The following is an 18,505-nucleotide window of genomic DNA, read 5'->3' as shown; positions in this document are numbered from 1 at the left end:
TTAAAGTTTTTAAAGTTTTTAGTATATAAGGTAACTTTTAGTAGAGAAAAATAATTATTGCACTATACCTAGTAGTGGCGCACCGTAGGCTGTGCAAATATCTTGGGAGTCTTGGATGAAGCGTTCAGTCTCGGCTAGCGTGGCGGGAGCGGGGTCAACATGCCCCAGAGTGCATGACGCGCGCGTGGCGCATTGGTCGGTGACGATGAACAACGCGCTTGTAGTCGCTTAGTGCCGTTCGATCTACAGGACAGGCTTGGACGACATCAGCGTCTTTCACGTTGAGATCTGAGGCCAGAGCGACGTTCGCGAGTATCGCAGATCGCCGTTGAAGTGCGGGTGGACGTCAAGGCGGTGAGCGCAACTCAATTAAACGCACGTGCTTGGCCACGCGACACTATCATTAGTTAAAGTTTCTGACAGCCCTGGATGCCAACTTAGACATTATAGCTCTTGGCAGTTGTGAGGAGATCGAAAAGTAACGTCTGATAGATTCTTCTCGCATCTGACTGCCTAGAGTCTTTGCTTACGCACAAGTGAGGCTGGCGCAGCTCTCTTCGTGGTGCAAAGTTGACTTCGGAAAAGATGGTCGCACATCCAAATGTGGAGAACCTTCTACGAGATACCTCATTTTCCAAGGACCCACTCATGCCTGGAACACCCACCTTGGATGACGATCTCCCTGTCTCAAATCCTCATCGCTGTCGTGGAAGCCCGCCGTCTCGGGATGCTCGATCAGATACTGCTCCTTCTGCCTGTTCTCCTTCTTGAGAGTCAACATCAGCGCAGTGACCACCACAATGTTCATGCACAGATATCCCAGCGCGAATGAATGCCCCAGGACATATCTCGGCGACGTCTTAGGTCGATATAGTTGCGTACCAAGAACAGCACCTAGATTACCGATTGAGATTTGCATCGCGTTGGCGGTGGCGCGTTTTGTTTGTCCGGAGACGTTGATGGCTGGCCAGCAGAGTACCAGTGCAACGGAGGGATAAATACCGATGGCAGCGAAGAATGTGCCTGCGTAGGATAGGCCAGGTCGCGCTTTGGGATCCGTGTTGGCGAGGAGAATGATGTACCCGATGATGGCGACTGCCGACGTTGTGACGATGAAAAGCCCACGCTGCTTGTAGCGCTCCGATAAGATAGCCCAGAATATGGTGAATAGGGTCGCGACAGCATATGGTGGAATGGTAAGGAGCTGAGACTGAGCATTGGTGTAGCCCATGTCTTTGATGATCGTCGGCTGTTCGCTTGTAAGTGAAGAGTTCATACATATTCGCAGCATTTCGACTTACCAGGAAAAGAGACAATGTGTATAACGGCAGAGACATGGTATGGAACGCTAAACCATAGAGCCAGATCTTGATATCCTTGCACGCGAGCAAAACATCAGCCCATCGAAATTGCTCGTCGTTGGTGTTGTCGCTATCGGCCCTCAATCGAGCCTGGATGAAAGCGCGTTCGTCCTTGGAAAGCCACGAAACGGTATCTGGATAATTCGAAATGAACCAGTACGCGGCGATAGCAATCACAATTGTGAGAAGACCTTCAAGAATGAAAATCCATCTCCAACCTGCATATCCCCCGACGTTTCTCATATGCGCGATACCCCAAGCCAGGATTCCTCCAAAAGCTCCAGCCAAGGATGCCGCGCTGAAGAACAGCGAGATACGATACTGACGTTCATCGCGCTTGTACCACATTGAAAGGTAATACACAACGCCCGGAAACAGGCCACTTTCCGTGACACCAAGGCTATCTTAAGTCAGTTCAGCACCTTATAACAAGATGGAATACCCACAAGAAGCGCACAACAAAGAACCCGGCAAGATTCTGCGTCACACCCATGAGTGTCGCCACAACGCCCCACGCAATCGTTAACGTTGGAAGCCAAAACCTAGGCGTCGTCCGCTTGAGAATAATGTTGCACGGCAGTTCGAACAGCACGTAGCCAATGAAGTACAGCGTCAGGCCAGTGAGGTATTGGTTTCCGGTCATGCCCAGATCGGCCGTTAGTCCTTCGATACGCGCATTTGCAACTGCGATCATCAGCACTCGCTCATCTCATCCAAGCCAAGCGTTGCACACACCATTACTGCGATCCAAAAACGACAAAAGGTACAAAATAGACACCGCCGGAAGTAACCTCAAATCCAGCCTCCTCATCAGCTTTTTCTCATCGATGGCGCCATGTGGTATCTCGACGTCCGACTCGCTCGAATTCGACGCCGTGGGCGGTACGTTCTTTTCTGATTCCAGCGCCATGGTCGCGGTACCTGTCAATCAGACGTGAAGAGAGACGAGGATGCGAGCAACTGCAGTCAGCAGCGCACCAAACGCCTTTAAAGGCATCTAGATCCTAGCTCCAAATGATGCAAGAACATGGCTGCGACAGGTCAACCGTCATTGTCAGGGATGCATGGCGCCCTGGCTGGCTGTGTGCGCTGCCATTGGGTTATAAGTAAGCTCTGTCCGAGCCGAGTGTTGATGCTTGTCGGGTTAAGTCGTTCTCCTCGGCATGGAGCAGAGATTGGGTGCGATTGCTGATGGTCGCGGTTGGATTCGAAATCGTGGGGTGAAATGTCGTGATTCGGATCTGCATGGAGGGAAGTGCGCTAGCTTGGTGGGGTTAGGAGGTGGGAAGATGCATGTTCATTCGGCACGAGTCCTGCGACTTCATGGCAGTTCCTCCAGATATATGATGTCTGAATGTGGGAGTTAGAATCGATTGGAGACTGAAAAGCAAAGAGAGTGGGTGTACTAGCGCAAAGCTACGTTCCTTAAACACCCCCTAGAAGGAACGCAACGAGGTATCTCGTTGACAAGATGTTTTCTTGTATGTGTGTTTTCCTTTCCAGCTTAGGGATTGTGCGTAGAGGAAAACGGAGATGACTTGCAATGAGCTTCGTGGAGTTGTTGATGGTACAGTCGTTATTATGATATTACTTGTAATCATGTCTGTCATAAATCGTTGCTGCATCGTGTACTACTCCTTGAACCTTTTCACTGACAACTTGCCAAAACTTTTAACCCTTCCACTTGCTTAGATTCCATCGAGCTACGAGCCCTCATTCCAAAGGTCCAAATGATCAGCCCATCTCTTCGCAACCGCAACCGCATGATACCAGCGAACGCGCCGCCACTCCTCCCTCCGGAACTGCTGAAGTAGCAGATTTGCGCAAATATGAATCTCCCTGTTCGCCTTCGCCAGCACATCGATCTTCCCGCCACAGCACGCAACGCTGTCTAGGTTCTTCCGAACTGTTGAATTGATGGAGGGCATTTTCTGCAGCGCGTCGTGTAGGCGCTTCTTGTACGCGAGAATTGGTGAGGCTTCGCGCCGTGCTGTGCTGACCATGTATCCTGCGCAGAGCCCGTACACACCCCAGCCGAGCGTTTCGAAGTCTAGATCGCTGCTGTCAAGTATGCCTTCGAGAACTTCGCTTGTAGTCCGTGACAAGCGTAGGAAGGTCGCGAGGTCCTCTCTAGCGGCTCCATCGAGCTGAGCGCTCTCAATGCAGTCCTGTGCGGCGGCCAGTGAAGTTGCAAAGTCTTTGATAGAGGCCTGTTCCGTCTCGTTTCGCACTATGGGCGCTCGCGCAAATACGTTCGTGCCAGCGTAGGTTGTATGCGGCCCATGAGTATTGACAAGGGCTTTGCTTTGGTCCAGGAGGCGAAAGAATCGTGGTAATAGGCGCTCATCGTCCGCTGTTGAGCTGGTGGTTTCCCCGATCTGCAGGTAAGCGGTTGAGTCAGGAGTCGCTGTAGCCTTTTCGAGCTCCGTGAGTTTGGTGTGTGATGTCTCAGGTGTAAGGTTGCCGGATGTGTATTCGGGTGTGTGGTCGGGCGTCATTTCCCGCGCTGGAAAGACAAATCTTGCTTGCGATCCTTTTGGAGGCCCCATGATTGAAGTCGGGGAGGTTTGCGATCTCTGTCGCAGCTATTCTTGGGGAACGGATGTCAATAACAACTTTTGGTTGATGAGTGAGTGTTATGCGGTCGCAATAACAAGAAACATCTGCTGCGATAGTTAGGTCGCGATAACAGGGATTATCCACTGTGATTGTTCCATCGCGATAAGAACGTCCGTGAATTGTGACGCGCATCACTGTGGTGGAGAATGACCGCCGGGTGAAAGGTGCAAGTTTGCTACCACGCGGTCTAGTGCTGACTGCGTGGTTCCCTAGGAGACCACTGTCTTAGAAGTGATGATATGCGATATTTGGCATATGTTTTCTATACTGATAGCAGCACGTAGCTGGCGACAGGTCATCTGGGGCTGCTCTGTCACTGGCTAGCTTGGTGGTCCTGTTGAGCTGGAGCTGGGGTGACCGGAACTCGGAACTTCCCAAGACTGAGAATAGTTCCTCTCGTGAAGCTATGGCGGAAGCTTTCGCGAAGTTGGAGACGGGGAGCGCTCTCGTAATCCTGCTCAACCGTCACAGTCTGACGAATTTGTCCGCTAGGTGTCAGCTCAGGTTCTGGTGCCGTAATCGTGATCTCTGGCAGCGACAAATCCCTTGTCTCTGGTCCTTTCCTGGTTCCGAATATTTCGAAAGATGTGGTGCCTACAGCTTCCGTAGATACCAAATCAGAAGGGCTCAAATTTCTTCTATAGCCGCGGCGGTCTTTGCGCTTCTGGTCGCTGTTAGATTGATAGTAGCTGCGAGAGCGACGGTCGTGGGGCGCTTCCGCAAGACCCAGATGCCACAGCCATAGTCGCGCCAGGGGGCGCAAGCATGCTATACTTCCTGCAGCTATGCCTATGCCAGGTTCAATTGTGCTCCACAGAGCGACATCCGTTGTCGCATATAGGAAGTCGGGTCCGTTCATAAGAGTGTGCAGGTAGAACATGCGCACGATCGTTCCTACACTGCCGATTGCAGCGAAGGCGAGGACACCAGCGACGAGAAACTTGGTCTTGAGCTTCATCTTCAGGTCCCAGACAATGAAGATTGGAAGGGTGCCGAATGCCCAGTCGGCTGCAGCATTGACTGCTGCAAGAGCGTATGTGATTCCGAGCGTCGGGCCTTCGGGTAGGCACTTTGCGGATGCGGGATGGACGTTCCAAAAGGTGTTGACTTCACTCATCAGCAGATTTCATACAGAGTTTGAAGGTACTTACTTGGCAAGCATTGTAGCATGACGAGGAAGAAGTATATCAATCCAAAGAGGATAGTGCCCAGCATCAGCAGCCGAATGCACCAAATGTGCCACCTTTGGACGGCGACGCGTAGATAAAAGTAACCGACCGAGAACTTGAGGAGGCAGTTGGAGATCACGTAGAGGAGTTCGCAAAGATACCAGAACTATTTGAAGGTTAGTGGCGACAGAATATGATCATGCGAGTAAACATGCCATGAGCGCAGTCCTCGCATCCTGGTCAGATAATGTGTCTCTATGCCTTCCAGTTCCGTGGACAGCAGCGGTAATCTGGCACGCGATGTATACTGTGAACACGAGCTACCATGTTTGATCAGCATCGCATGTAACGGAGTAGGCCTCACAAACTCACCAAGCTGGCAATCATACAAAAGTCATCCAAGCCCCAGGTGTTTGTCATGACTCCGCGAACATAACATCGCATACTAACAGTTGCCCATGTCAACACGAGGAAGCCAATTGCCACAGCTAATACTTCGTGGTGTCGGTCGTCCATGTTGATGTCTACCCGCCGCGATGGAGTCAATGTCGTTAGGTGTCAACCAGGCATGAGGTTTGTTGCTTGGACAATGTCACAGTACTCGTATAATGAAGACGCTCTGGATCGACATGTCGAACCAAGGATTTCGGCGACTGGAGAATAAACCTCGGGCATATGCGAAGCCAACATAGCATCTCGCCCGGAGAACCGTCATTGGTGTGTGCCGAAAGACGGTACTTGGTACGCAAAATTGAAGATCGCGCAGCTCGACCGCGAACATGCGGTTGGCCCACCGAACATCTTGCGTTTGAGCATTGGTCCATGGCTGCCGGCAGTTGCTGCTTATTCGCTGAAAAGGACGGGATCCACGACATCCAGGGATAAGTCTCTGGCTAGGCCCGACTGTGAACCTTATTCACGGAGCAGGCTCCTTAAGTGGCGCACAACTCTCAACCACATCTGTCGCACCTCAAGCTTGTGCAGCCTAGGAAGAGGATTTCGCGGTCCTATGAGACAATCGATTGAACTTTGGGTCAGCCTCCTCCTAGGGAGAGCGGCTCGTCAAGCAGTAGCCAAATAGCTGCGTGCTATCGTTGTACATAGCTTGCCACAAGTTTGCGATTTGTGTTCGACTTGGTGGAGACAGAGATGTGGGCGCAGTCCGCTCATTTCGCGCGCACAGGAATCGCCCCTGATTGTCAGTCAGACGTGGCGCCTCTCCACACATGCATGCAGAGTAAGATGAAGCATTCATATGATGACATGAGCGACAGTCCGTGACATGCCTTCTATCGGTCTCCAATGAAGGCATTGGCAGGTAAATGTCATCCTGCCACTTGGGACGAGATGGCGCTCATCATGTCGGCTTGTGATTAAGGTTTGAGAATAACCGGTCCTGGAAGAGCGACCATCGTGGAAAAGGCATGGTGTTGAAGAACGATGGGACTGGACGGCAGATGGGGACCGCGTCGTTCGGGATCTGCGCAGGGTCTGGGTTGCGTCTGCCGCGCTATTGAGGGGCGCCACGAAGCCGGGAATTGTGACCGCATGCACCCCATCACTACATCTTGTCTGGCCACAAGTTCAGTGCATCTGATTCGACCCGCGTACGAGCACTTCGCGCTAAATATGATCAAGCTGACCCCGAAGTCTGTCGCTAACAAGTAGAAGATGTGCTAACGAGCAGCACCGATTGCCGAGGAATCATGGCGAGCTGAGTTCATTCGATACGGTGCACGAAGGCTGTCGAAGTGGCGACGATCATACTATTTTTCGCGGCGTTGGCTCACCCCGGTGTATATGGTATGGGTGTCATGACGGCGTGATAAATCGACCTACACTGGACGTTCCCGGGAAATCAGACTTCCGCCATTTTGGTCGACCTTGCGGGCTGCAAACAGACATCTTTGACTGCTCAGTTATCTCATAGAATTCTCATAACCTATAGGCGGAAATTCTTTTTGCTTTCCCGTCTTCCCATGTCTCGATGAGCATGTGTTTTCAAACCACTCAGAAGCTTGCTCACCGTTGCTGCTAGTTCATCTTTTCTTATTTCATAGAGACACAACTTTGACTACTGCCAGAGCAGAGAAAAGACATGGCGATTTGGTTTTGCGGTTTTGTTACAGGGGTCAGTCACTTCTTCTCTGGTCATCAGGAGCTCGACCTGTCTTTTTGAAGATCGATTGTAAAAAGATCATTTGGATAGAAGAATAGGGCAGTCAAGTTGAAAGTATGTATATGCGGTCAGGCTCAGCGCGGGCAGACCTTTCAATTCAAACACGAGCTAGAGCTCCACATGTTCGAGAAATCTCATTCTTTCATTTCCGTTTTGAGATCATGCAATGGAACCTGAAGTCATTTGTAATACATACATTTTTCTGTTGGTGCTCAGAGGCGACATTCGTTCTTGAACTGGTGTTTTATTGGAAATTTGAAGCAACCCCTACTGCCTCTGCTCATTACGCAGTCGCTCATCGACTTTTACTTCAATTTACGAGAGCAGAGAAATCGGTCATATACCCTGTGCAGCCGTGTTTCGGAGATATACAGTAGAGATTCTGTGTATGAAGAAGACGAGGGTGTCGAGGTCTGGGGGCTTTTATGTACAGCTGAGACGCTAATCTCTGTTGAGAGCTGAAAGACACAGTCTCGACATAAATTCTCAGCTATGTGGTTTTAGGACATGAGAGCCTCCCTTTTCCATTTTCAGCTCAAACGTAAAGCATGTGCGTGCGCATGCTTGAGCGTCGGAGAACAGCATGATGAGACGTTTTCCCTGATTTTAGACTGCTCACACATAAGGGACTGTCGACGCTGTCTTTTTCCGGACCATATCGCAAAATCTACATGCTTTTTGACTTTTGGTTTCTGGTAGAACCGCTTCTGCTCAATCGCAGAAGAGAAAAGACATATGACGTTGAACTCTGTTTTTCTGGTATGGAGATCGAGACACAATGAGTACATTGTTTTGGGCATGCCACGCCTCTGCCTTCATTTGAAGATCGAGAGTAGAACATAAATGTAGGAAGAAGTGAACGCGATGCACAAGGCTTTTATGTACACCCTGGGACGCGAGAGAGCCGCAGGGTCGCAAAGGATGCACATGAGATAACGAATGATGTCTTTAGGAAAACTCCTCGTCACCCGAACATGAGGCGGTATACAGCGAGTTTTCAGCGCAGAAGAGAGGCAAGTGCAGAAAATGCACATGGACTCGGAATTCACTGCCTTTGTGAAGTTCTCTCTCACTTCCGACGAACATGCAAGTTGGCATAGCGTTTTTGAAGCGCAGAAGAGACGCACACAACAGCATAGCTCGTCAATTGAGCCATCTTAAACTTCCGCCATTCGGGCATCGTGAATTAATCTTGTTCCAGAACATCAGCAGACCGGTTCTGTGTTTTGGAAAGAAAGGCTTGCCGAGGAGAAATGTTGTAAAAATAGCTGGGTGAGGGGAGATATTTATACCCTACCGTTGAAGAGCAGCGGAGAGAGGCGGAACATGTGTTCGACCATTGTGGATTTCAAATGGCCTTTTTTTCGCATCGCGAAGAACTGTGGATACTTCGGGACGTCATATAGTCACTGCGTGACAATTTTGGAGATTTTGAAGTGGTGCAGGAAGGACATGCGCGTCGACATTTGCGTTTTTCGAGCAGCCTTGCAACACACCTACGAGTTTGAAATCCTCATTTTCGACAAAAAGACGCATGCGTCGAAAACACATCGCGTTCTGCTTGCTTTTGGAATTCGTTGGAGAGAGCGGGAGAAGAGAAGAGATCATAACACGGTTCGCGTTCTGATTTTGGAGAGGGCGGGAAGCAAAGAACATGTATGTGAAGGCAAGTTATTTTTGGTTATTAGGAAGTCTTGTGTGTTGATGAAGAATAGTGGAGAGAAGAGAATGCGAGCTTTTATAACCCTCAGCCATCTCGTCGCAAGCATGAGTACAGCGAGGGGAGGCTTTGAAGTGTCGGACATGATCCATTGATACACGAGTTTAGGGAGAGGACCACATACGTCTTTCCTGGTGCTTTTGGAAGACATCCACGGCCCAGAATATAATCGTTTGTTTGAAAAATTGCGGCAGACATAGATTGCCATACACGTTTTTTTTTAAATTAGCGAAAGACTCAACGACGTTCTTCCTTTCAGTCATGTCTTTTGGTAAGACTCGAAAAAGTCCGAGAAAACGAATCATTGAACATGGGAAGGTCCTTTTTGGTGCAGCAGAAGAGGAAAGGAACATTGGTTGATATTCTTTCCATTTTGACGCAAGGCTCGATTGTAAAGTGCGATGCAGAAGACGAAGCTAGCATGGAGAGAGACATCGGAGTTCATATACCCAAGTCCATGCTCATGTCTCTTCGGATAGTAGATTGCGCAGAGACGTCATGTTTACACGTTGATGACTATTTGTGATTTTCGATAAAAGTCTTGTCATTCCAGGTTCTATGTGGTCTGCTATCTGGTTCTCATGTTCATCTGCGTCCACAAAAAAAGAGTACCTGTAGCCCCGTGCAGGATTTCTGCAGCGTGCGATCCACCACGCTCATCATCTGCGTAGACTTGAAAGCGCGCATCGGCTTCCGCTGCGTCGTACATACCACAGGACGGACACAAAAGCCTGCCCAAGCGTCGGACAAGCTCGCGGACCCTTTACTGAACAATCTGACCGGCACTGGCTGGCCGTCAGCATCCTTAACAACCTGGAATTTACCAGGCTCTTATCCAGCTCGTTCCAGTGTTCCCACTGTTCAGTTGGTGCAATTTGATCTCCGCATGGCACTGTGGAGGTGTTGTTGCTGCTTCGTGAGCAGCGCCATCCGGTGAGGCTTTCAGCCGCTGCCATCACTACACGCTCCGCATTGATGATCTGATCGGCGCTATTGTGTGTCCAGAACATACTGCCGTACCGTTGGATCGTCGTAGGCATGAAACGTCTAGTCTAGCCAGACGAATATGATTGTCCTTGTTCAAGTAACCACCGGCCTCCGCCCCACGTTGTATGATGTATCCTCATGATCAGTGGCATCGTATCCCGGTGGTTCCTGAGCCCGCTCATCCCGTACGAGCGCCCGCAACGGTACACCAACCTCACCCGTCTCGCTCGCCGCTCCAACCGAAACTGTCTCCGTACCCTTCCCGTCATAAGGCGGCGGCGCCTCCCCAGCCTCATTCAACCCCTCCTCCCTCGTCGCCGCAGAAGGCCGAATCCCTTGCCGCTCATGCATGAATCGTCGCGTTCCCGCCCATCCCTCTAGATCCCTCGCCAGCGCGTGCTGCCCATTCTGACGCAGCTGCTGTTTGCGCTGTTGTCGCCTGCGGTGGAACCAGAGGAGGAGGATGGCGATGATGACGGCGAATATGAAGAGGAAGAGGAAGTAGTAGTTGAAGACGGAGGCGTCGCGGACGGGTTGGACGTGTGAGGAGGGGTGGGTGGGGAAGAGTTCGGGAGGTGCGGGGTCGGTGGAAGTAGGAGGAGATGTAGTGGTAAGGGTCGTTGGTGGTGAGGCATCTGGTGAGACTGTGGTGGAAGGCACAGCGATGCCTGGACTTGAGGTGCTGATGGCGACATCTTGCGCACGCGAGAATGGCAGAAACGGAGTCAGATACAGACATGTCGCGAAGGACCATATGGGAGAGTTGAAGCTTTTGAAGCCATGCTGTCTTCCTGCAAGTCTCATCTTCACGGTTCGGTTCGCTGTAAGCTGCTTGACAGGTGACAGGCGAGAGTACTTTCGGAAAGGAAGGAGCGGACGTTAGCAATAGGCAGTCGCGAGCCTGGGTCAGTGTTCAGCCCATGATGAAGACGGAAGAAATGGTATGAGACAAGGTGCTCAAGTAGTCTGCATGATTACATCTGAGTGATGCAGTGTAATGGTGACCGGAGTCGTTCGGAAAGGCAGCCGCCCACTCGGAACGCGCAGGTGATCGGCGCCAAGCGGCATCTGTCATTGCGCCATCAGCGCGCAGAACTGCCAAATTCCGCGACACCCTGATGGTCAGCCTTAGTTAACTCACACGACCCCCGCAGTACACCACTACCCCCTCCAACATGGTCAAAGCAATCCGAGGTACGTCAGTATCACACCGTCTTCTCTCACCCGGCTGACGTCCCCAGGCTCGCTCGTCAAGTGCGACGCGTCCATCAAAGCCATGTTAGTCGACATTGACAGCAAGAACAACAACGAGTTCATCATCGAGGAGCTGGATGAGGAGCACATTCTCGTGAAAGAGACCAAGATCAACGAGCTCAAGGCGCGCTTGAACGAGGTAAGCATGGCCGTGACGCCATCAAGTTCACTGGCTAACTTCACGCAGATGATGCGACAGCGATTGAAGGAGCCCGAAAGCTCGGATTCAGAATAAGACGTTGTATCATTTCGATGCCTACCCGGACGTCTTTCGCCTACGACATGGTAGCCTTCTGCGCCGCGCCGGGCTGAGCTCCAACCCACTTGGGTCGGATGTCGGTGTAGAGCTCGGCGTCCGCCTTGAAGTTGTCGAGGATACTCTTGTCGTCGAGCGTTCCCACCTAGACTTGTCAGCATCCATCAATCACTTCGAATGCGCTCATCACATACCTTGACAATGCGCTTGCCGGGGAACGCGCCTCCTTCACGCCACATGGTAGAGCCGCAGTCACCGCTGGACGAATTAGCACCATACACAAGTGGTCTACCACAATACATACCAGAAGTTGGAGATGATCTCCTTGCCAGAGTCTGCCACCTTCTTGTGCTGCTTAGGCGTGCCCTTGGTGACCTTGAAGCCGTCCTCGGAGAATATGCCGTTGCTGGAGAACGCGCTTCCGCCAATCTTGCGGCAGTCGGCGCAATGGCAGAGAATCTACATCCCATCATCAGCAACTACCCACATCCTGAATTCGAAGTACCCACGCTGCCCTCGCTGTTGCCCGCCGCCTCGTACGCGACGTTACCGCACATGCAGCTTCCGGAAACCATATTGACGGATTGGGTATAAAAGAGTTTGGAAAGGACGTTATTTGAAAGACAGATGTACAATTGTTCAGTTCAGTTGCAGATGCAACTCGTCCTTCCTCAGTTCGAAGCCTTTATACCCTACCCCGCCATTTGATGATCCCCGAAACCGATTGCATCGCCGCGCTACTCCCTGGTCCCCTCACCAACTAGCCGCCCAGCCCCATACATCCGACACGTATTTGGTCCACTTGTGTGCCACGGGCAAATGGCAGGGCAACGGCTGTGCGAGGGCCCGAGAACTTTCTTGCTACTCCTGCCGTGGTTACATAAGTGATGGTAGGCAATTGGGCTTGCCAAGATACTTCATTCCAAATCATCGACATACACACGCCAGAGACGCGGCGAGTGCATACAGCCAGCCCTGCTGCACGAATGCAGGCACCTGGCAGAGGATCAAGCAATGCACGCCCTTGCGTAAATTACTCAGCAATGGTGGCCTGAGGTGCGATGAGGCTCAATAGGAGAGCCGCTGTGTGACGCACATGCATATGAAAGCGGGGCACTTCCGCGGCCGGACGTGGTGCACGTGACTGCATACCACTTTTGAGAGGACATGCTACAATGAGACCGAAGTTGTTTTGGGAGCACGTATTGAAGAAGCAACATGTCTATAAAATCTCAAATAGAATCAACATGTGTCACGGTGACTGCAAGCACACTTTACCAACCATAGCCTAAGAAAAATCTCAAACAAAGAATGATGCACTGCGAGTGCTGTGTTTAAATTGACAAAGCCAAAATCGACACAATAGCAATTCAGTAAACCAAAAAAATCAAATGCTCTAGGGTATCATAGGTATCACAATGCTCTCCGCCCAACGCCCACCACACGCACCATCGTCTCCTTCTCAATCCAACTCAATAACCGCCTCTTCTTCCCCCTCCACTCTCCCCTTCCCCCTCGCCCTCCCCTTCGTCGCAGCAACTCTCCGCGTCTTCGTCGTTGTCGCCGCCGCGCGCCCCCTCGCCTGACCGAACACGCTATCCATCGTTTCGCTAGACGCCTTCTCTTTGAGCAGCAGCCTAGGCCTCTTCTTCGAACACTGCTGCGAGTCTTCCTCTTCCCTCTCCGCTGCCTCCTTCTCCCATTGCTTGCGCACTTCGTCCTCGGCCTTGTTCTCCATGCTGTGGAAGGACGCGTGGTGCGCGCAGCCGTCGCATTCGTAGGAGGATGTGGACTGTAGCGTTGGTTAGCGGGTGAAATGAAGTGGAGAGGGGAGGGGTTGGCGTGGGACGTACTTTGAGCGGATGCAGCATGAAGCGTAGACACGGGCATTTGGGGGAGAGCATGGAGGGTTTGTGGTTGCAGGGGCCGCGCGGGGGGATGTAGTTCATCTGTGTCCAGACGTTTGTGGACATTTTGGGCGGTGGGCGCGTCGAGCGTATGTGGAGGTGCGTTTACATAGTGTGCGAGTGTAGGTGTTTGTGAAGATGTCGGAGCAAATACTTAGCGTGAACGCGAGCGCGGCTCGTGGTCACGTGGGCTGGGGTGTGACCGCGGAAGTGCCCCGCTTTTTGGCTTCATCACGACACTTCCCTAATTCATCCTTCCCAACCTCGATACAATGCTTGATGGATCTGACGCGTCCGTCTCACTCGCTTTGAGATCCTGAAACCTAGACACTGGAGATGTGGCTGCGGGATGATTCAATCTCGATTGCTTAGGCCAGCACTTCAGCCTTGAGTTTGGGGGCCACAACGCCACCAAGCCTGCAGCCAGCCAGTAGACACACGGTAGAAGTATTACGCGGCTTACATGTCGTCTCAGCCTCTTCTTTAGAAATACTGAAATAGGCCCACTCCCCCAATCGTCGTTATGATATTCTTCCGGCCGTAGGACTCTGGTTGCGCCAGCTTTCAACTTTATCTGCCATGTCCTTCACTGCGCTCGAACATCGAGCTTCAATTGACCGTGTAAGGACAGCGTATCAAGGGATCGAACAAGTTGTAGATTCTCGAGGGACCGGAGTTGACAGTCAGAACTCGGTAACTAACAAGACCTCGTTCGTCGATGTGTGGAAGAGGTATCCAAGTACTGTCGCTCTGATATTCGCACCTTACTTACTAGGTTCGACAATCGCTCCGTCTGATCACAAACACACTGATAAGTCATCAGGTTACTTCGCTGCCGTCGCACACTTCGCACTCTACGATCACCTCCATAGAAAAAAGGTCAACTTGGAAACGTCTCTGCCTCAAGCTGGGGTGTCTGCCATTGCCCTCGTGCTCGTCACTATCTTTCGCTTAGCTCTTTTGTCTTCCCTCGGTCTCGCTTTCACGCAAATCTTATGGCGCCGTATACGAAGCGCCTCGATGACTTTAGAAAATATCGACCGCCTTCCACGTCTCAAGCATGACTTTAGCATAATATTTCATCTTGGTATATTCCGCGTGGTGCCTACTTTGAGCATGATTGCTCTACTGGGCTGGCTCATCACTGCAGGCATGATATTGCCGCCTGGATCGATCGATATTGTACGCGAAAGCTTCGATGACTTGGCTGAGCAGAGGGTACAGGTCTTTAACGGCAGTTCCTTTGGCAACGGGACATTTAGTAGCGCACTTGACAACATGCTAGCTACACAGGAATCATGGCAGTACTTGTAAGTTTTTGTTTCCGAATTGTCTACACGATGACTGACCACGTGGTAACTGTCAGATCTACGAGACAACCCGTCCTAGCCACCGCCAAAGCTGCTCTGTTATCAGGAGACATTGTTGCTTCTACGCGTGCGTGTAGGCAGAATTGCTCGTTTGTTACTGATTTCCAGGGACCGTCTGTCAAGTGTAAGACCCTCGCCTTTAATGAGATCGTTCAGGCCAACCTCCGTGGTGACGGCGTATACTTTCCCCCGGTGTACTCTGGAGGATGGACCTCCGCACGAAACTCGTCGTCTTCCACTCCTGGATGGTACAACCCGCACGAGAATGATACTGCGCCTAGCCAAGCAACCAACGAAGGCATGCTCTACCAAGCTCGAACGCGCCCAGACACTTTTTTCGTCAGTCAACACAGCTTGACAAATGCTCGCCCTCGCCTTAGCGGAGAGAGGCTCAGTTACCAGCGCGCCACCGAAAAGTTGGAGTGTCAGCTTTACCGAAGCAACTACACAGTTACAACAAAGTATGTCGATGGATTGCGCAAAGTATACGTAGTCTCCACATTTACTGAATCCTTGGAAGCCCTCTGGGGCAGGGACTCATGGAAATACTATCCCAATGCCAGTCTCAGCACTGCTGTGATTCCTAAAGAGCTCAACTCTACCATTCAAGTCATCAACCTCTTCGCTCTCGTAGACGGCCTTGTACAAGCACTGTCCGGAGAATACTACAACACCACTGGCATCGATGTACCAGGCTCACGACCTTCCACCTCCACCAAAATCCGGAACGGACGTTCGCGTAAGCCTCACACTATCCGATCCCACAGACTCAAACTAATCCGCAATCCAGGCTCAAACCAGACCATGATCGCAGACTCAGTCTTCAACCTCGCGCGCTTCGCTCTCAAGCCCGCTGATCCCGGCTTCCACCCCACCGCCTCAGACCTCATCCTCGACCTCACCGAAGCCCGACTCAATTCCGCACTTCAAAACATCACGCTGTCTGTCATGTACGCCTTCGACAGGTGGCACACCACGACCAACATAACGCAATCAAGCGAATACAACATATTCTCCTTCTCCTCGCGTCGACGCCTGATCATCCCCTATGTGGCGTCGCTCGTACTATCCCTGCCTTTCTTGTGCATGGGCCTCATGGCGATGAGAGCGAATGGAGAGCCTGGCACGGATACGGCGAGTTTCATGCAAGCGCTCGTGGCGGCGGCGGGGAGTGAGCGGTTGAGAAGCGTGCTGGCGGGGTGTAGGGAGGGGGCGTGGGATGTGCCGAAGAGCGTGAGGGAGATGAGGATTGGATATGGGGAGGTGAGTACGAGGGTTGATGGGGAGGTTAGGATGAGGAGGACGTTTGGGATAGAGGATGAATTTGGCGATGCGAAGAGGGGTGCATGTTGAAAGGTAGCTGTGAATACTGCCAAGATATCTATATCAATATGATGAAGAAGCACAACAAAAAATCCGCTGTAACTCCAAACTTGAATAAGTATCATATGTTTACTGTGTCTCATTCTTGCCTGTCGATTTTGGCCATGTTATATCGTCGTGCCAAGACTTGACTCGCGTGAGCTTCGCGGTATCGTCCCGCCCTTACTCTTCTTTCACTCACATCCACACTCAACATGACCACGCTCACAATTCGGCGAACGGATCGCCGGTAGCCTGAACTACGCGCGCAAAAAAAATCACCCGAGCCTGCCGCAATCATGGCGACACCTACGGCCTCCACGAACACGCCCTCGAAGCACCTCCCCACCTTCTCGTCACCCGCGCCGCGTAGTGTTCCACATACCGGCAACACAAACATGCTTTCATATGACTCGCCCGCGGTGCTCAACATGCTCCACGACCCCAGCTCAGGCATGGGAGGCGTGGGCATGGGCATCAGCATGAGCGGGCTCGGCATGTCCAGCCTGGGCATGAGCTCGAGCGCAATAGGTCGCGCAGACGAAGCGGAAAGGAGTAGAAGACTGCAAAACATACTCGAGCTCGTCGGAGGCAAACCGGGCCGTGTGAGCGAAGAGGGCCTGCTTGCGCTGTGCAAGAAGCTAGGCGTGTCGGCGGAGAAGAATCCCGATATTGCGCATGGCTGGATGCTGCTTATTGGAGACGAGGCGGTGTGCGATATCACGTTCAATAATGATGAGATTGCGACTGTCAATCTGCAGACGAATCTGGATGGAGAGCAGGAGGATTTGCAGTTTGGACCGACGGGGTCGGAGATTTTGGTGCGCAGCTTGAAGCCTCTGCCGGGACAGAGCAAGATCAATGTTACGCTTGAGCGGTTCGCGGGCAATCTGGAGAAGCTGTTGACGCTGGATAAGCTGAGCTCGCCGCAGAATGGGGGCGTGAGCTGCTACAATGCGATTGCGGGTGTGTACACCAGTCTGAAGAAGCTATTTGAGCACGAGAAGAAGATGGCGCTCGCGGTCATGGACGCGAACACGCCGTATCGCAGCCACAAAGCGGAGCGAGAGGTGCTGTGCAAGAAGAGTGGAAGACCGAGGCTCAATGGCGGGTCATGCCTGGGCTTGAGTCTGGAATACTGGATGGACAGGCGGCATCTGATATCACCAAAGAAGAAGGCACCACAGTCAGAAAAAGGCAAAGAGAAGATGGACATCGACTCGGAGCACATCCCCCCATACCCCGAAGACAACGAACCCGAGACCAACAGAATGTACTCCCTCACCATCGAGTGTGAATCCTCCCCGTCCACGCTCTACAACCCCATCCGCATCTCCAACGCCTGGATAAGCGATGCCATCGAAAAACCCACAGATGTCTCCGACGCAAACGTCACCATTGACAACATCCTCGACAACGCCCCGTCTATCGACTGGCAGGATCCTAAACCCACTTACCTCGAGCCCACCGCGGAGTCCATGGACATCAACTCCACCCCCGGCCGCCTCCCGAATATCCGCTTCGTCGCAAGATTCAACCCCCCGCTTGTCGTCCCGCTTGCCGTGCACATGCAGCTCTACCAGAGCGTAGGTCTGTCCGAACGACCAGAGGACTTCCGCGCAACGACCTTCGTCGGCCTCGCGCTGCGGCCCGGCGAGATTGACCCGGGCATGATGGGCGCCGCAGGGTCGACGCACGAGATCCGTAGCACGCGGTCCGTCCTCGACAGCAGTGGGAAGTCGCGCAAACACGCCATGAGCCTCTACCTGCCGAAAATCGAGTACTCGCGCACGCTGGAGAGTCTCCCGTTTGCGCATCCGAAGCAACTCGTCGCCATCCTGCCGGTGCTGCGGCAATACGCATTCACGACGAGTTTGCTGCGCGATGCGTTTGCGCCATCTACACTGAGCGAGGAAGGGGAAGGCGAGGTGCAAATCGATGTTAATCTCACATACACTCCTCCCGCCCCGCGCTTGACTTTCATCATCCCTCACCCCTCTTCCACCTCTCTATCCCCAGCTCAAAATCCCCCCTTCAACACTACAAACCTCCTGCAATCCCTCCTCGCCGACTCCCCCAGCGCTCCGCCCCTCGCAGTCACGCTCGACATCCACGCCAACGCGGAGATCATGGTGCGCGAGCAGAACATCGTACACGTCGCGCGCGAGGTGGACATGGACAAAGCCGAGGAAGGCGAGTTACGCGTCAAGAGACTAGGCAAGGGACTAGATGTGTGCGGGGATCTGGGGGTTTGGGGGGAGTGGTTGAGGCGGGAGGCTGCACGGCAGCAGTGACATGGTATCGCCTCGCCACAGGCGCGA

The 18,505-nt window shown here is 52.3% G+C and overlaps 8 protein-coding genes across 8 annotated transcripts; 2 read left to right on the top strand and 6 right to left on the bottom strand.

Moving 5' to 3' along the window:
- Nucleotides 1-646: 646 nt before the first annotated feature.
- SNOG_14387 (hypothetical protein) lies at nt 647-1,709 on the bottom strand (the record flags this gene model as incomplete). The annotated part of the gene is made up of 2 exons (XM_001804523.1): nt 647-1,249; nt 1,302-1,709. 2 exons carry the CDS (start codon nt 1,707-1,709, stop codon nt 647-649), a joined length of 1,011 nt encoding a protein of 336 aa, XP_001804575.1.
- Nucleotides 1,710-3,064: 1,355 nt separating this feature from the next.
- On the bottom strand, nt 3,065-3,910 carry SNOG_14386 (hypothetical protein; the record flags this gene model as incomplete). Its single annotated transcript, XM_001804522.1, has 1 exon — nt 3,065-3,910. The coding sequence occupies one exon, from the start codon at nt 3,908-3,910 to the stop codon at nt 3,065-3,067; it is 846 nt and encodes a 281-aa protein (XP_001804574.1).
- A 383-nt stretch (nt 3,911-4,293) lies between these two features.
- SNOG_14385 (hypothetical protein) lies at nt 4,294-5,665 on the bottom strand (the record flags this gene model as incomplete). The annotated part of the gene is made up of 3 exons (XM_001804521.1): nt 4,294-5,087; nt 5,132-5,315; nt 5,522-5,665. The coding sequence occupies 3 exons, from the start codon at nt 5,663-5,665 to the stop codon at nt 4,294-4,296; spliced, it is 1,122 nt and encodes a 373-aa protein (XP_001804573.1).
- A 4,463-nt stretch (nt 5,666-10,128) lies between these two features.
- On the bottom strand, nt 10,129-10,839 carry SNOG_14384 (hypothetical protein; the record flags this gene model as incomplete). Its single annotated transcript, XM_001804520.1, has 1 exon — nt 10,129-10,839. One exon carries the CDS (start codon nt 10,837-10,839, stop codon nt 10,129-10,131), a length of 711 nt encoding a protein of 236 aa, XP_001804572.1.
- Nucleotides 10,840-11,210: 371 nt separating this feature from the next.
- On the top strand, nt 11,211-11,524 carry SNOG_20160 (hypothetical protein; the record flags this gene model as incomplete). The annotated part of the gene is made up of 2 exons (XM_001804519.1): nt 11,211-11,229; nt 11,277-11,524. 2 exons carry the CDS (start codon nt 11,211-11,213, stop codon nt 11,522-11,524), a joined length of 267 nt encoding a protein of 88 aa, XP_001804571.1.
- Nucleotides 11,495-12,198, bottom strand: SNOG_14383 (hypothetical protein). The gene is made up of 4 exons (XM_001804518.1): nt 12,055-12,198; nt 11,850-12,004; nt 11,740-11,803; nt 11,495-11,690 (listed from the first exon to the last, which is right to left on the bottom strand). Exons 1-4 carry the CDS (start codon nt 12,118-12,120, stop codon nt 11,565-11,567), a joined length of 411 nt encoding a protein of 136 aa, XP_001804570.1. The 5' UTR covers nt 12,121-12,198; the 3' UTR covers nt 11,495-11,564.
- Nucleotides 12,199-13,007: 809 nt separating this feature from the next.
- Nucleotides 13,008-13,518, bottom strand: SNOG_14382 (hypothetical protein; the record flags this gene model as incomplete). Its single annotated transcript, XM_001804517.1, has 2 exons — nt 13,008-13,337; nt 13,399-13,518. The coding sequence occupies 2 exons, from the start codon at nt 13,516-13,518 to the stop codon at nt 13,008-13,010; spliced, it is 450 nt and encodes a 149-aa protein (XP_001804569.1).
- Nucleotides 13,519-14,750: 1,232 nt separating this feature from the next.
- SNOG_14381 (hypothetical protein) lies at nt 14,751-18,478 on the top strand (the record flags this gene model as incomplete). Its single annotated transcript, XM_001804516.1, has 4 exons — nt 14,751-14,762; nt 14,904-15,561; nt 15,613-16,085; nt 16,439-18,478. The coding sequence occupies 4 exons, from the start codon at nt 14,751-14,753 to the stop codon at nt 18,476-18,478; spliced, it is 3,183 nt and encodes a 1,060-aa protein (XP_001804568.1).
- Nucleotides 18,479-18,505: the final 27 nt, after the last annotated feature.

The sequence above is a fragment of the Parastagonospora nodorum genome (assembly GCF_000146915.1).
Source record: "Parastagonospora nodorum SN15 chromosome Unknown scaffold_31, whole genome shotgun sequence".
Lineage (NCBI taxonomy): Eukaryota > Fungi > Ascomycota > Dothideomycetes > Pleosporales > Phaeosphaeriaceae > Parastagonospora > Parastagonospora nodorum.
This window is presented reverse-complemented; position numbering and strand designations above follow the sequence as displayed.

Bases quoted from the DNA above. Each gene is read 5' to 3' on its own strand.
- SNOG_14383 (XM_001804518.1), bottom strand. From the start codon at position 12,120: ATGGTTTCCGGAAGCTGCATGTGCGGTAACGTCGCGTACGAGGCGGCG. The intron at 11,804-11,849 runs GTATGTATTGTG...TAATTCGTCCAG, and splicing joins GAGATCATCTCCAACTTCTG to CGGTGACTGCGGCTCTACCA. The intron at 11,691-11,739 runs GTATGTGATGAG...TGACAAGTCTAG, and splicing joins CCGGCAAGCGCATTGTCAAG to GTGGGAACGCTCGACGACAA.